Source organism: Panthera pardus, unplaced genomic scaffold, assembly GCF_024362965.1.
Source record: "Panthera pardus isolate Hobbes unplaced genomic scaffold, ASM2436296v1 HiC_scaffold_3, whole genome shotgun sequence".
Classification (NCBI taxonomy): domain Eukaryota; kingdom Metazoa; phylum Chordata; class Mammalia; order Carnivora; family Felidae; genus Panthera; species Panthera pardus.
This window is the reverse complement of record NW_026526876.1, coordinates 43,837,588-43,855,631: the sequence shown is the minus strand read 5'-3', so window position 1 is coordinate 43,855,631 and position 18,044 is coordinate 43,837,588. Positions and strand designations below refer to the sequence as shown.

Sequence of the window (18,044 nt, the reverse complement as noted above, 5' to 3'; positions counted from 1 at the left end):
CTAAATCATCTGAAGCCAAGTCTGGTGAACGTGGAGGGTGATGACGCGGGGCGATGCTGTTTTGGAACAAAAATCAGGTGTGACTGTAAGCAACGAGTCAGATTTTCTCATAAACTGGCTCTGAGGACAAATCCAGAAGTGTTTGGAGCAATGGCCGCTCTGTTGGAACAAGTGTGGGGTCTCCCGTGAGGACCGTGTTAAAGGATAACATTTGTTTGGCTTGTAGACTTTCTGGTGTGTTTGTTTACATAAAGCCAGCCTCATTAGTTTATAGTCACACCTCTTAGACGTGCCCTGAACCAGTCCCAGCACCGGCACGGACCCTCGACTGCTGCAGAAACTTGTGGCGCATCCTGACGTTGTCTGTCAAAATTGTAACATCGGTGTCCGCGCCATACTCGCGTGACAGCTACTGGGCAATTGCGTTTTATGAAGTCACTGAACGTAACTAATTCTGGGCGACATCTCCCAGTTCCACGGGCAATACCTGAGGGAAAGTGAGAGAGATCACAGAGAAATGCAGAGAGGGTCTGCAGAGAAGGGAGAACACAGCTGCAAGGAAGGGCAAAAAGACTGAAGATGAAGTGCATCCCACCATCCTTCCTGGTCCGCATCATTCAACAGTGTAAAGCTGAAAACGGTCAGGCTCCCTTTACGGCCAAATTCTACAACAGTACCTGGAAAAATAACAACGCAACAATAGCAGAAGATACTCCCGAGCGTAAATTGCTGGAAGACTTACAGGTATTTTCCATACTCTGTGTAATGCGCTCTGCACGTAACTCATGTGCGTGTGTATGTGCATAAATTCAATACCTGTAATTCCCAGCAGTGGGAGACAGGGTTCAAAATTTCAACTGAAGATTTCTGAGCACCTACTTTGTGCCGGGTACTGGGGTCGCAAGACAGACAAAATCCATGTGAGTGACCAGATTTGTACATGGTAGGTATCCAAAAAGAACTCGTTTCTTTATGATTACTGTTAATGGACCCTAGATGATGTGAAATAAATAGCAGTCTCAGAAAGGCAAGGACCCCACTGATGATTCGGCAAATTCCTTCTAGAGGCTGCTGAACTGGGATTTCAGAATGGGGGCAGGATATGAGTTAGTCAGAATGAGGCAAAGGCTTAGACTGGGGACTTTCACTTATAGAGACAAGTCTTTCTTGGATAGCGTTTGTTCAGTTGAGCAGGTGTCATGGCGACTGGGATACTGAGTGGATGGAACGACCAAAGGCACAGTCCCTGGGTGTTGTGAGGTGCTTCTCTACATTAGCTGTCCTAGTTCCAGTCCTTTCTAGTCTGTGCCTGTTTCCTGAGCTCAGCACACCAGTCCACCTGGAAGTATTTGGGATTCTACTTTAATCAAGACTGATATTAGAAGGAATGGATATTACTTTGCTGCTTGCTTAAAGATGGGAAGAACGGCAAGAGTCACTGAATAAGGATACTAGATTGATCTAATGAGTAGGCCGGGGTCTGCATGTATTTAACATGGGGGTTGTGTGCAAGTTTGGGTGGCTACTTCTGGGACTTTCCCGATAAAGAAGGAAATGTACATGGCTGAGTTTCAAGCCATGTTTGTAAAGAACACCATGCTATGGTGTTGTGATTCAGGAGCTAAAGACCGAAAATCATACCTGACCAATAATTTAGAGTTAGGTCCCTAAACTCAGCTGTGTCTTTGTGATTCCTGCAATGAGCTGGGGAGAATCACAGAGGACTTGCTTCAGAGTTGTGTTGGGATCCTTGGTTGGCAGAGTGGAAAGCACATGGGGCTGGCTTTCAGAAGGGGACATACAGGAAACAGAAGACAGAAAATGAACCCTCGTAGAGACTCTGTACTCTGCTTTGGAATACCTGACTGGCATTAGAAGAGGAGCTGACAGAGAGTCAGGGAAGGAAAGAATTGAGGTGTGATAGTGAGTGTGCTGATGCTTTTACACAAATACCAAAGCATTTACTATAGAGGAATTGGGTTTAAATCCTACTTCTGCCATCTACTAGCTTTGTAGCATTGGGTGAATTATTTTGACTTTCCTTTTTTTAATGTTTATTTACTTTGTTGAGAGAGAGAGAGAGAGGGAGAGGGAGAGGGAGAGAGAGAGAGAGAGAGAGAGAGAGAAAGAGAGAGAGAGAGAAAGAGAGAGACAGAGAGGCAGGCAGCAGGAGAGGAGCATAGAGAGAGGGAAAGAGACAATCCCAAGCAGGCTCCATGCTGTCAGCGCAGAGCCTGACCCAGGGCTCAATCTCATAAACCATGAGATCATGATCTGAGCTGAAATCAAGAGGCAGATGCTTAACCAACTCAGCCTCCCAGGCACCCTTGACTTTTCTTATTCTAGTTTCCTCATTGAGCAAAAGGATGAAACAGACTCCCATCTCATAAGCCAGTTGTGAGGACCGAATGAGGTGATGCACCCAAAAGAAGTTTTACAAAGTGTAAAACACCCTAAGAAATTAAGACCTCATTGTTATTTTTCTTCTTTTACTTCCTGCCTCTGCAACTTCTGGGGAACAATTCGCAGCAGGTGTTTGCTTATCTGGTTCTGGCTGGCGAACCCTGGTGTTTCTCATGGGCTGGCTCGCACTCATGCACAGAAGCAATTCTATGTCTTTTGTACTTGATATATAAAGTGAATTAAAAATCCCTGAAAACAGATTGTGCTTTTCTATCATGCCTCTCTCCAACAGGAAAGGCACCTTAGGGTATAGGACAGAACAAAACAATATACCGTAGGATTTTAGCAAATGGCACAAAGGGAAAGATTCAGGGCCCCAGTCCTCCATATTGATTATTTGGAAAAGCAGCAAGTTTGCATAGAAGGATCCCAGGCATGGGTGTCCCACAGAGTTGGGTTTGAGTCATTGACGTCCCTATTCACCTGCCAGATGTGTGACCTTTGGTTAGTCATGTAACCCCCTGTGCTACCATGAAAACTCATGTATATGGAGACTTCATAGCTACCCAGTCGATATTCCTTTGCCATTTTTACACATGTGGGAGTCTAACAGGGAACTATCTCTTTGACTTCTTGGGTGGCCAAGGTGACTTAGGTGTCCTATTTCCTGGAGGCTAAAACCTAGGTTTATCTCTCACCTTCCTTTACAACTTTGTGATGATGGTTCTGGTTATCATCCCAGAGGGAATGAGAAAAACCAGGGACCTTTTGAATGAATTTGTTTTTGGTTTAACTAGATATTTAGTACGTGGGTTCTTTTATGGAGATTTAATTATGCACAAGGGGACTTGGGGAGATTGGGAGTCTCACTGGTTTCACGGAAAATGCAGAATTCTTTGTAGTGTCTCAGGTAAGTGGGACTGATGTTTCATCCAGCCCAGTGCAGGCAACATCTGCATGAATAGTTCCCTTGTTCCTACAGAATGGGGCTCAGTCCACATTCTCTATGTTCAGACCCTCTGCTCCTCTCTCCACTGCTCTCTCACTGGATCTTTGGGATAGACGTTATTGCAACATAAATTAGAAGGTAGCAAAGAGGGCTTTCGATTTCTTCCATCTCTATTTGCCCACTCCTACCCCTCCAAGCCCCCCGCTCCACTAGAAAGAAGTGACACTTTGACGAAAGAGTTCTTACTGAGAAGCCCCGACCCTACGGAACCCAAATCCTCACTCTGTGTGACAGGGATGTGGTGAGCCCAGCATTTTTAAAATAAAGAGTTTTCTGATACAAGGATCTGCCTCTGTACGTAGTCTTTGGGTGGTGGGGGTTTATGAAACTTACGAGCAGAGATGTGGCCTCTAATTATATATTTGCTTGCTTCTCTGGGTCTCACCGCTTGGAAGTAAGTGAATCAGTATTAGTGAAAGTAACAGTTTGATGGGTTTACTTTTTTCTTTTAGGAAACATAAAAACTGTGGCTTGGAGCCATTGTGGTCATTGGGTCAGAGAGTTTGCACCAGGGGAATGTGAGTGCCCACCTCGGAATGTTGCTGTAGGGTTTAAAGGAGTGAATGCATGTAAAGTGCTCAGAATAGTGCCTGGCGCAGGGCAAGGGCTGTGCAACTTCGTCCTGTCCGCTCCTGGAGGGCACTGCCACGGGCCCCAGAGCAGCTCCCTTTGGCAAGTACTCTCAGCTCTACTTCAAAAAACATCCGGAAAGCAGCCGGTCCCGAAAGACCACGCGTTATCGGATTCCATTTACGTGAAATGTCCTGACTGGGCAAATCTATACAGAAAGAGAAGGTAGCTTAGTGTCTGCCTAGGACTGGGAAGAGTGGGGAGGTCAGGCAGTGGTAGCTAAAAGGTGAGGTGTGAGTGAAGAAAAGGGTCTAAACCTGATTGTGGTGATGGTTGCACAACCGTGCATTTACCAAAAACCACTGAACTGTACACGTGAAATGGGTGAATCGCATGCATGTGAATTGTATCTCAAGCTGTTCAAAGGCGCATCCAGAATTCTGCGCCAGCCCGCCACCAAGGTCACTACCCTGCTAGTCCAAGCACCTGCATCTGTCTCCTGGACCCCTAACCAGTCTTCCCAATTTCGCAGCGGCCCCGCCACTGTCTATCTCCCGCAGAGCCCTGCAGTGATAGTCTCAAATGTAAACCAGAACACATTATTCAGCTGCTTAAACTGCTCTGCTGTCTCCCCATCACATTTACAATCAAAGCGAAACACCTTACCGTGGCCTGCAAGAGCCTGAATGGTCTTCCTCCACCATCACTCTCCCCTTGGTTTATCTGCTGTAGCCACACTGGCCTCGTTCTTCAAACAGGGCAACTCACTCCTACCTGCCTTGGCAGCTTTCAATTTGCTATTCACTCTGCCTAGAATGTGACCCCACATGTCCTCACTTGGCTCATTCCTTGATATCCTCTAGGACCAGGCTCAAATGTCACTGCATCAGAGAGGCTTTTCTTGCCCAACCCTATTTAGAATAGTCCCCACTCTGTCAGTCTCTAGCCACTCACTTATTTTCTTCATCACATTTGTCACTATTTGCGTTTACAATTTAATTGATCTATTTACTTGCTTATTGGAAGTCTCCTCCACTAGTGTGTAAGCTCTATGACAACAGGGATTTTGTCTTGTTCACCATGGCGAGGTGAGCCTAGGTACCTAGAACAGTGCTCTGTCCTCAGTGTTTGTTTGCTGTTTGTTTTTTTTTTTATTTTTAACGTTTATTTTTGAGACAGAGAGAGACACAGAATGAACAGGGGAGGGTCAGAGAGAGAGGGAGACACAGAATCTGAAACAGGCTCCAGGCTCTGAGCTGTCAGCACAGAGCCCGACGCGGGGTTCGAACTCACACGGGGATCACGAGATCATGACCTGAGCCGAAGTCGGACGCCCAACCGACTGACCCACCCAGGCGCCCTGTCCTCAGTGTTTGCCAAATGAATGAATGAATGAATGAATGAAGCAAGCCACCATATTGACTGTGGACCCAAGACACTAACCCACATACACACTTAAACCTTTTCTATGTATACTTCCTATTCTATAGCCTTACTTGGAGTGTTTCATATATTTTAAAACTTGGGTTAAATTCTTAGGAGGAAGTTCTTTCAAGGATCCCTTTCAATTCCACTTGGTATATTCTGTGTAGCACGTAACTTGATGCCTAGACTGGTAAAACACTATAGGTATTTGCATGAAAGTCCGTGAAAACATGTAAAGGAATTCTGAGCCTATCTTCATCAACTGTTCATGCTGTAAATGTCAGTCATGCTATTTCGGTGGCACGAAGCTGGATCTAGCCTTAATAATACATGTTTTTATCCCCAGGTTTACTTACAGTGCGGACTTTCTCTGGCCCCTGTCCTCAGAAGAATCCTGGCAATGGGCACGTTGTTGGTCATGATGGCGATATCCAGGGGCGTCAGCCCCTCACTGTTAGGGGTGTTGAGATCTAGCTCCTCTGGTGTATATTGATACAGGAGGATCTGCACAGCATCCATGTCCTGTTGTTCGACTGCTTCAAACATGGCTTCGTTGCCCTGGAAGTTCTGGAGGACAAGCACACACGCAGGTGAGCACACTTTCACAGACCGGCTTGCCTTGCGGCTTAGCTGTTTTAACTTCAGTGACTGCATCCCCACTCATAACTGCAATTGATCCCAACAAACACGACTTGTTAAACACAGTTGGATCCTCCCTCCCTCTTGTCTAATGGCCATTGAATGGATCTGTACATTTAGATGCATTGAGACCATACGGTAGGGCATGGCTAGTCTACAGGTAAGGGCAAACGCCGGCTTTTCTCGAAACCAGTCTTCTGTGCGAAACCGTCTGATAGGTCATTAGAAGGTGTCCCATGAGGAACGTGGCCTGCAGTCATATAAATCTGGTACACACTGGATTCGTCTAGGTTACCACACTATTTTACTGTAAGACCCGTCAGGGCCTTTGATAATTCTAACATGCAGTTATGCCTCTCCGATAGGTGAGAAATATGACCTATTTTAAATATTTGTGCAGAGAACATATCTTTCATTGCATTTGTTTTAACTGCCCCTGGAATAGCATTCTACAGAACACAGTTCGGGAAGTGCTCGCATAGATAACGCAGTACAGGTCATTTAAATTACTACTGGCTTGGAGTTGAGAGCACGATCTCCCCTCCGCTCATCCCCTCTCTCCCCATCCCCACGTCTTTTCTCTTCTATCACTCAGACCCAGATGCTGTCATCCCTTGCCTGGACGATGGCAATGACCTGCCCATTGCTGGTTCTTGTCTCCTCCAGCCCATTTTCATACTGAGATGAGAGTAGTCTCTCTAAAACTGATGTTACATACCCCTTCCTTTCTACAGCTCCCGAATAGCTCTCACTGCCTGCAGGCTGGCTCCCCAGCTCTTAGCTCTGTACTAACATCTGCACCTTCTCAGCCCCGAGGCCCCAACCACTGAACACCTGGCATTGCTGAGCCCCCGAGGGAAGGGCTCAAGAGGTGGTGTCCAGGGAGGGCTTTGATGGTTGGGTGGCCACCTGTGCTGAGAGGACCAAAAGTTGAATGTTCACAGGATTCAAATCACCTATAGAAAAAAAAGTAGCTAACGACAATATGATTCCACTGAAAAGTTCTACCAGAGATTAATAGTAAACAAAGGACAAAAGGTCTGGAATTCTCTCATACGTATTTCTGTAGCTCATGGGAGAAGAGCAACACATACACTATTTCTACATCTGTTTGGGATCTTCTCTAAGTGTTGTTTGCTCTTTAAAGAATGTTGAAATACCATCGGTCCTGACACAGCTTAGGGCTTGCCTGATCGAACATATTTATGGTTGGCAGGTTTAATTTTAGTACCATCAAAAATCAGTTCTCTCCATCAAAGGCAGCAGGTCAGCTTAAGTGAGTACAGGACACATGGTTGAAATCTGAGGGAAATACAATGCTATTATGCAAATACTTGTTTTGACAGTGGGGTCCCAAGGGATAGAACTATTTTGGTGTGCAGCTCTCTTTGCTACAGGACAATCTACTGAATGCAAAGGTGTTTTGTCTCCAATCTGCCAAACTGAAGAGCCTCTGATGCTTAGGCCTTAAGTCAGCCACAACCAAGCCCTCCCAGAAGATGAGCTTGAAATGAGACAACAAATGGGAAAACAGAACAAAGTCAACATGCTGCCCTGTCCACAGTTGTGTATTTGGTTGTCATTCTTACTATGCCTCATTTCTCATGTGCCGTATTTGCTCTCACTCTGAAGTCCTTTCCTCCTCCATGCTTTCGTTGGCAAACTCTAGCGTGTTTCTCTTGGGAAAGCCTAGGGCTCATTTCTGTTTGAAGCTCCAACAAATGGTGTTATTGCCCCCTGCAGAAATGCCCTTGCTGAGCATGTTGATATATTATGCCCTCAGCTTTTACTGATGGTCACTATCAGAAACTACTGTATGAGAAAGTCTATAACGTCACCAATGCAGACCTTTATACTCTATTACAGAATTCACTGTGATGTCATATAAAGGCCCAGAGGACTATAAACAGGAAAATACTCGTTTCTCCTGGTAGACTGATATACTTTCAGTTATCAGCTAATGGGATGCTATAACCACCTGAGCTTCCCTTTTTGCTTTGAATGACGAGGAGCTCAGAGATAAATGTAATGATAAATTTTAGGTACTATATTTGCCGAGGCTTTTAGTATATCTGTTTCTATTTCTATCTTCATCATTTTCTAGTTTTTTTTTTTAAGAAATTTTTTTTAATGTTTACTCATTTTTTTGAGAGACAGAGAGAGACAGAGCATGAGCGGGGGAGGGTCAGAGAGATGAGAAGGGGAGGGGCAGAGAGAGAGACACAGAATTCGAAGCAAGCTCCAGGCTCTGAACTGGCAGCATAGAGCCCAGCACGGGGCTCAAACTCACAAACCGCAGGATCATGACCTGAGCCGAAGTCGGACACCCAACTGACTGAGCCACCCAGGCGCCCCATTTTCTACATTTTTTCTTTTTCACTCTTTCCTTCCTTCCGTTCCTTCCTTCCCTTTCTCTCTCCCTCTCTCCCTCTATCACTTTACTTATTTCCCATTATATAATACATACACCTTTTTTTTTTTTTTTTTTGGCCTGGATTCTGTTTTGAATGCCTCTGGAAGACATATGGGCTGCACATCACAAATAAGTAAATGAAATATTCATTGTTTATTTGATACTTGAATGAACACTGAAGCTTTCAGAAAGCCTATATCATTCATGCTCCATAGTTATCAAACTGCTATTTTGTTTGTTTGTTTCTCTGATATATTAGAGAAAGAAAAACTAAGAGAAAAGAAGGGGCAAGAAATTAAGAAAAAGAAAAGGGAAACTCCCGCAATCACTCAAGCTTTGGCTTCAGCACAGACACGTGTGGTTCCTGCCTTATCTGACTCTTGGCACTTGTGGACCTGCAAACACCAGGTTCTGAAGTAAACGTGCAACATCTTAGGATCTCCTTAAACCCAAACACAACTCCACAAAGCAAGCGGAGACAAGAATCCAAAGCATGTTATTACCACTGAGGTCTTCCTGAGGCTCAGCCGGTCGGTTCTTGTTCTGAAATAGGCCTCATCGAATGAAGAGTGGCTTCCCTTCAGCTTCTCAGAGAGGTTTCTGTACAGGCGTTTGGCAGCGTTGGGAGATGATGGGGCACTATGTTTTTTCGACTGAGAAAGATGCAGATTCTGCATTTGTTGGGTCATTTTCACAAAGCGGTTCCTGAGAAGAGGAAAACCTGATGTTGTATCATTTACACAACGTAATTATAAGTTGACAAAGAATTTTATCATCACCAGTAACCATCTGGAATCCTAATAAAATACTGTAGCTGGAGGCGACCTTCGAGATGAGGGCCAGCTTTTTCATGTTATAGATGAGAAGGCTGAAACTCAGGGAGGGAAACAGCTTGTTTACGGCCACGTAGCTAATTGGAGACAAGAATGTAATGACTATATCCATTTACTATCTACACGTATACACTTATATACACACATGTATACGACATGAGCCTCGACTCAAGTCTTTTGGTCTCTGTCCCACTGAGGGGAAGTGTCTCAAATCTATAACCAGGAGTTCCGTTCGGTTCCCCTTGGGTATATGTAATTGGGACCTTTCTACTTACCTCCTTTTAGATGCTGCCCTCTGTTGGGTATGGTTGTTCCCTGCAGATACCCCTTCTCTTGAGGTGTTAAATTGCGCGTCTTGTCTGAGATTTGGTGAGCTACCCCAGTGCCCAGAAGTTTGGGGGATTTGTATCCATAGCTCCATCCCTGCTCACCCCAGATACTCCAGATAGTGTCCTCTGGGGGGACTCACTACTGGTATTCTCCAAGTAGTACTTGACTGTTGTTCCACAAACCTCCAAACAGGTCCTCACCAATGTCACACCTGGAGTCAGTTTCCAGGAGATCAGCCATGCCATTTCAAAAGCCATCCACTATTAAGTTGGGTACTGCTACTGACATATTGATGCTGCTGAGGCAATGGCTGCCTGGCATGCATATGTGTACTGGATGAGCAAATGCACGAGTGAAACAACTGGCCAAGGCAATTATGTACCATGGCTTCTGGTACACTGGGCCCAGATCTCTCTTGAGCACACTGCTGCGTTCTCACCATCTCCCCTTGAATCTCCGATGGAGCCTTCCATTTGTAATGCTGCCATTGTTACATAGCTGCGGCCCTTGGACGTCATCTCCAGTCTTTGAATTGTCATAGTTTTATGGATCTCATGATACAATATCATGTAAGAATCTCTTTTATTAACCCAACTCGTCATGGGACTGACTTTGATGATTCCCCAATTTCTATAGGATAAACTCTAACTTCTTTGGCCTCACGTACCAGTTCTTACCTCTCCAGCCTCATTGCCTACTGTACCTCTATGTTTCATGTTTCTGTCTTTCTGATCTCCTTAGAGTTTCCTAAATAGTTCAAACTCTTTCCTGCATCTGGGTGCTTGTTTGCACTGCTTTTGCCTGTATTGGAATCCCATCTGTGCCTTCACCACCTAGGAAACAATTGCTGAGCCTTAAGGTCTATGCTCAAGGGGTCTCTGACAGTCTGAGGCAAACTTGGGTACTTCTTTACTCATTCGCTTGGTATATGCTTCTTACAGAAAATATTTTATTGTATTACAACTCTTTGGCTTTCTGTCTCCTAGCTAGTCTATATGTTTCTCAAGAACAAGGAATGCCAAGTATGAATTTTTATATCCCCAGAACCTAAAATGTACCTGCCTCAAAGTGAAAGAAACATGATACAGATTAGGCTATGGATTGCTCCTCTTCCAGCTACTGACTATGTGATCTTGGGTGAGTTACTTAACATACCTGAATCTTATTTTTCTCGTTTATAAAATAGAGATAATACTAATAGCACATTATGGTTGTGAAGATTTGGTGAGGTAATGTATGTAAAGAGCTTACAGTATAGAAAACTCATGGAAGCTATCATTTTTTTGTTACAGAAGATGCTCAGTAAATACTTTAGAATAAAGGAATGTTCATATGAGAGTCTATTACAAGTAATATTCTAAGGAACTACTCAGAAAGTTCATTTTCTGCTCATACTTCTGAACTGGGTTCCATGTCCATTGGCCCCAACTAACCTTGACTTACTTGCACATTAACAAATGGAGATCTATCCTCATTACATTGTTGAATGTCTTTAGGCACCTTTTAAGTGTTGCTTGCAATTTCCTGCAACACAAAAAGCCTTCCCAGTACCTTCCAAGGTGGTCAGATCTATTCAGGGTGAGTCACGTGTATCAGGCCCCACCCAGTCTTTGCTGAATGGTCATATTTACATTTGGGAGGATGACTTAATGCACTCTCTGTAGTGCCTATGTACATATGGGTGTGTTTTCATAAATCTTTAATAATCTCTTCATTTACCTAAATGCAGAAATAGAATAGGTGATTTGGCATCTTCCTCCTTCCATCTACACATCCTTTAACTTTGATTCAATAGCAATTATAGCGTTCCCTCTATATCTTGCCATTCCCACAAAAAATCCAGATTGATATGCAAGCTGGCTCACATGGAGATTGCCTTAACCTCTTTCTTTCTGCCTTCTGTCTCTAGCCTTTTCCTTCAGCGTTAATGCCCCAGTTCAAGCCATCTGTCTTGTCTACATCATTATCATTCCCAAAATAACTCTACATTCTTTTGTATCTCACACAGTGCCCAGGAGTCCAGTAAATAAATTCTTGTCGATTGATCAAATTCCAGTCACTTGCCCTCTAACCGATGACACCTGCCCACATGGCCCCTTTTGTCTTTGCTCATTTCCCATCTGTTCCCTTCAGTCAAAATAGGTTGACTCTCTCTGTCTCTCTGACTTCCTTCTCATGCTGCCCCAGCTGCCCCTTCCTTCCTGGCCATCTTTCAGCATGTTTCTATTCTTCTAGATTTCATCTATCATTATATTTTCTTTTCCCCCTCTATATTTAAAATGTTGTCTGATGAGAGAGACTGAGAAAGACAACTCCATGTTATTTGTTCTCATAAACGTGCACACCCCTCCCAACTAACTACACTCTTAAGGTTTTACCCTTATAGAAACGGCTGGGTCCTTGAGAAGCATTGTAGCCTTGGATTTGGAATTTGGCAGACCCGAGCTTGGATCAAGATGTTGTTATCTATAATCTATGTGACTCCAGGAACTTTATTGAAATTCTTGGGAGTTCATTTCATCATCTGTAACAAGAGTTCCTCCAGAGTTATGAAGATGAAATGAATTAACAAATGAAAGCACGCATCCTGTGCAATGCTTACAGCAGCCACTCAATAAATAGCCGAAATTATTAAGATTACCTCAATCTTCCCAAACCAGAGACTCCAAAGTACATCGTAATAATTTAAATAGTTTTTTTTGTTGGTTTTAAATATTGCTTTAATAGATGACTTTGCATACTTATTACACTGTTTAGTTTTTATTTTGATAGAAAAATACAAGTTTAGATATTTTAATATGTGTGTTTACAGGAACTTGTAGTCAAACAGAAAGCTGAACTTCAAACTATGAGTCGAAGGAGAGGAATAAAGATAACTCTAAAGAAAAATTAAAAAAATAAAAAGAAACAAAATAAGAAAACATAATAAGTAGAAATGTAAAATGATGCAGCAGGGCTAACACTGAAAATATCTGTGTAATATATACTCAAATAGTTTACTTTTCCTAATGAAAGAGAAAACTCTCCAACTGGGATTTTTAAAAAGTGATTTACAAGTGGTACGCCTAAATAAACATTTTACAGAAAGATTAAAAACGGAAGAATAATAGGACAGTGGGAATGGCAGAGTAATGGCCTCCAAAACTCATCTCCTCCACAAAAGCAATAAGAACATAGCAGGAAATGTCAAAATTAACTTCCTCAGGACCCTGGAAATTAACCAAAGTTTGCAGCAATCCAGGAAGTGTTTATTTGAGAAAAGTGGCTGATTTGATAAGAACAGGGAGCTATGTGGCATTTTTAATGTGCTCAGTTCCTAGCTTCCCCGGCTCTGTGGTAGCCCTGAAAACCAGCAGCGTATATTCATGATAAAAAAACAGTTGCTTGGCAGCCACTGGATGTACAAAATGGTGATGCAGCCTCTTTCAAGACCCCATTTTGAGAGAACTGTCGTTTTTTGACCTTCCTGGTGGTGTGGTTCCCCAGAAGGCCCCACTCCCAAGACTTTTCTTGATTTGACCTGCCTCAGGGTTTACCAAGTGCAAATAACCTTTTCCTCTAAGGCATCTTGTCAAAAACAAACATCATCAATTGTTTAATCATCACAGCTGCCTGAGGGGGTGGATAAAAGTTGGGGCAAACAATAGACTAATCAAAAAGCTTAAAGGGCAATGGGGGGGGGGGGAATGCCTGTCCATAGAGGACTTTGGAAAACTGACACCTGGCTAAGGGATCTAGCAGACCACGGGTATGCCCAGGGCTGGAAGACTTCTCATAAAATACCTGAGAAGCTCTTAAGCTCTTCTCTCTGTCTGATGCTGGGGCTGTGTGCAAGCAGGAAGCGAAGGGTCAGGCAGAGCTGTCAGCTGTCTGGAGAATACTGCAAGTGTGCCCCAACGTGTGCACAGAGCCCTTCTGTAAGGACTGGAAGACTTACTGGTTTCAGGCATTTAAGGAAATTTGTGTTCAGTCATTAGTTGACCACTAAGCTAACCAAGCAGAGACATCAGTGGTCACATGTGACAAAGAATACAGATGTCACAGATTTAATTCTGAAAAATCACTAAACAATAAACCCTGAGGAGGTGGGATTATGGGATAATCTGATTTCTAGAGTTACCATATTATAATATTTAAGATGCCTAGTTCTTAACACGAAAAATATGAGCCATACACAAAACAAACAAAAATATGTCCCGTTCACAGGAAATAAAGCAGTCAATAAACATTGCCCATGAAGAAGTCTAAATGTTACTTATTAGGCAAAAACTTTAAATATGTTCAAGGAACAAAAGGAAACCATATCTAAAGAAATAAAGAAAATTGTGAGGATGGTATCTCATCAAAGAGAGAGTATCACTAAAGAGGTAGAATTTATAAAACAAATCCAGAACCAAATAGATATTACGAAGTTGAAAGGTAAAATAATGGAAATGAATAATTTACTAGAGGGGTTCAACATCAAATTTGAGTAGGCAGAAGAAGGAATCAGCAAACTTGAAGATCGATGTACTGAGGTTATCCAGTTTTAAAAACAAAAAGAGAAAGAAATGAAGAAAAATGAACAGAGTCTCAGAGAAGTGTGGAACACCATCAAGTGTACCAACATATATATAATAGGAGTCTAAGAAGGAAAAAAAGGAAGGGGGAGAACATATTTGAAGAAATTATGGTCAAAAACTTCCCCAGATTAATGAAAAGCATTAACCTACACATCCAAGAAGCTCAATGAACACCAAGCAGGATAAATTCAAAGATATTCCCACCTAAATACCTCATAATGAAACAGTCAAAAGCTAAAAACAGAGAGAAAATCCTGAAAACAACAAGAAATAACTTCTTACATACAAGGAATCCTCAAAAAGATGCATAGCTGATTTTTTCACCAGAAAACCATAGAGGACAGAAGGAAGTGGGATGCCATATTCCAGATGCTGAAAGAAAAAGACTGTCTCTATCCAGCATAACGACTCTTAAAAAATGAAGGTGATATTAAGACATGCATGGCTAAACAAACACCAAGGGAATTTAACAGCAGACCTTCCCTACAAGAAATAGTAAAGGGACTCCTTCAGGGTACTAGACAGTGACTCAAATTCACACAAGGAGAGATAGAGCATTGGTAAAGAAACTATGGAGGTAAATATAAAAGGTAATATACATATAAGGCAATATAAGTCTACCTTTTGTTTATAAGTCTGTTATTCTACTTTCTGATTTAACACAATGAAATGAAAACAAAATAAACAATTGCATTTACAATAAATAGCATGACATTAACAAGATTCAAATACTGACAAATTTAACAAAAGAAGTATAAAATGTATTAACCTTTCCTCAGTTACTCTGTTTTCATGTGCTATATGATTCCCGTTGGGGATTTTACTGATATATCATGCAACCCCTACAGCACCCAACAAAGTGTCTTGAAAATGATAGTACCACTACTCTGCATTTTCGCATTAAATTGAACTGGAGAAGAAGAGAAGACTCAAATGACGAATGAAATACCTGATGGGTAAAATAGATACAGAATCCTGGAGGAGAACTGGTAGGGAAATTGTTTTTGTCATGTTAGGTCTGGGATATCACTCTTCAGAGGGCATTCCTTGTTAGCCATTTTCACTGAAACACTCAACAGGTTGAGAGCTATAGTTACATTTTATTCCATTCTTTAACTGCAAGATAATCATGGTGATTTTAAACACAGTATTAAAAGTAGGGACTTCGATATCAGGCTGATCGAACTTTGGATTTTGACTCTTCTACCTATTAACTGCAAGACACTGGGCAAATTTATTTACCTTCCCTAAGCTTCAGTTGCCTTATCATTAACAGTATTCTTTATCTCAATTAAAAAAGTCACGTCTAAAAAGGATATTAGCGTTTTAAATGAGATGATACCTATCAGTAGTTTAGCAAAGTGCCTGAATGCCTGAAATAAATAGAGGTTCAAATATTTTTTCATGTAATCAGATATTTCAAAAATATTTGGACATCTATTTATTTCAGGCCTATTGTTCCCAGGCAACTACTCATCTGCTTTCTGACACTACAGATTGTTCCCTGCCCCCGCCCCCAGGATTTCATAAAATGGAATAATCACTATTCCTCTCTGTCTCTTTAAAATATGGCTTCTTTAACTCAGCTTAATTATTTTGAGATTTATCCACACTGTTCTATTAGTAGTTCTTCACTTTTTCTTGCTGAGTAGTATTCAGTTGGATGGGCATACCACTATTAATCAATTTTTAGGCATTATTTTCATAAGAAAAAACTCTTGGTGCTCTCTCTAAGGAAAGAAGATGTATCTTTGTTTTCTCCAAAGAGAAGGTCAAACAAGATCTGTTGAGTGAAGGTGGGCTGGTCTCTGCAACATAGTTTTAGACCAGAATTTAGGAAATGTGATGAAATCCTGCATGAGAAAGCTAGTTTCTAGTTTTATACTTTCTTTTTCCATTCTAATACTTTCTTTGCCCCCACAATATTTGGTAAAGGTCATGTTAAATGTTACAGTCTGCAGACATTTAAGGGGGAAAAAAAAAACCCTATTCTACACAAAACTGTTCCAAAAATTTGGTTTCATTTTTGAGGCCAGCATTGCCCTGATACCAAAACCAGAAAAAAGGCATTATAAGAAAGGAAAGCTATTGCTCAATGTCTCTCGTGAACATAGAAGCCAAAAAGTTCAACAAAATGTTAGCAAATAAAATCCAGCAATATACATAAAGGATAATATATCATGATCAAGTAGGGTATATTCCAGGAAAGCAGGATAACATTCAACCACTCATTGATGTAATTTATTGCATTAACAGAATAAAAGAAAAAAATGATATGGTCACTTAACAGATGCAGAAAAAGAAGCATTTGACATTATTCGACATCCATTTATCATCATCATCATCACAATAATAATAATAATAATAATAATAATAATAATAATAATACAGCTTTCAGGAATATAAGGGAACTTCCTGAACCTCATAAAGATTCTCTACAAAAATCTACAGCCAGCATTATACTTAATGGTTAAAGACTAAGTGCTTCCTCCTAGGATCAGAAACAAGGCATGAATGACCACTCCTATTTCTTCCGTTATACCGGGCATTCTAGTCAGTGTAGCAAGGCAAGAAAAATAAAGGCATAAAGACTGGAAAGAAAGAAGCAAGACAGTCTTCATTTGCAGATGACATGAACATTTTGTAGAAGGGTCTAATAAATCTACAAAAATCTACTCAGCAATAAAAGTAACAAATGTATGCAAAACTTGTATACTTGAAACTACATGACATTACTGAGTGAAATTAAAGAAAACCTAAGTAATAGAGACGTATACCTTCTTTATGGATCAGATCAGAAGAAATCAGTATTGTTACAATGTCAGTTCTTCCTAACTGAGCTCTAGATTCAGCACAATCCCAATATAGCAGGGTTGTTGGGTTTTTTTTTGTTTGTTTGGTTGGTTTTGAGAAATCGAAAACCTGAGTCTAAAATTTTTATAAAAATGGAAAGGATTTAAAATAGTCAAAATAACTTTGAAAGAGAAGAACAAAGTTGGAAGACTTACACTACCTGATTTCAAGAATTGCCTCAAGGCCACAGTAATCAAGATCTGTGGTACTAGTTTAAGGATAGCTCTCCAGATAAAGACTGTGGCCCAAAGATACAACATATAAATTTCATGAAACAGAATAGAGAGACCAGAAATAGCATGCACATACATGATCAATGGAGTTTTAAAAATTTACTTATTTTAGAGAGAGAGAGAGAGAAAGAGAGAGAGACAGAGAGAAAGAGAGGGGGGTGGGCAGAGAGAGGAGACAGAGAATCCCAAGCAAGCTCTGTGTTGTCAGCGCAGAGCCCGATGCAGGCTTGAACCTACGAACCGTGAGATCATGACCTGAGCTGAAATCAAGAGCCGCCCAGGTGCCCCTGATCAATTGATTTTTGACAAAGGTATCAAAGTAATTCAATAGGGAAAAATATTTTTTCCAACAAATAGTGCTGGAACAATGAGATATCCATATGCAAAACGAAAACAAAACCTCCATCCCTACCTCATATCATAGATAGAAAGTAACTTCAAATGAAATCGATTATAGACCTAACCCTGATACAGATAACCCTGTAACACTTCCAGAAGAAAATAGGAGATAGTCTTTGTGAACTTGCATGAGGTGATCATTTCTTAGAAGAGATACAGAAAACAGAAACCATAAAACAAATTGATGAATTGTACTTTATGAAACTTAAAAACTTCTGCTGTTTATTTCAGCTTATCCCAGCTACATTTTTGGAGGGCCTGTAAATATATCTGGAGCCAACCGTAAGGAAACAGTGACAGCAGCCTGGAGAATCCAGATCCAAAATGGCAAGAATAATCTGTGGAGAGCGGAGCCTCCCCAGATTTACTTTAAAA

The 18,044-nt window shown here is 41.5% G+C and overlaps 1 protein-coding gene across 1 annotated transcript in view; it reads right to left on the bottom strand.

Annotated features, from left to right (window-relative positions):
- ANKFN1 (ankyrin repeat and fibronectin type III domain containing 1) overlaps positions 1–18,044 on the bottom strand; it is a 300,608-nt gene that overhangs the window by 126,165 nt on the left and 156,399 nt on the right. Inside the window, exons 4-5 of the mRNA XM_019415690.2 lie at positions 8,963–9,164; positions 5,764–5,974 (exon numbers count right to left, since the gene is read on the bottom strand). Of these exons, the coding sequence (XP_019271235.2) occupies positions 5,764–5,974; positions 8,963–9,164 (413 nt within the window). The remainder of the gene's footprint in view (positions 1–5,763; positions 5,975–8,962; positions 9,165–18,044) is intronic.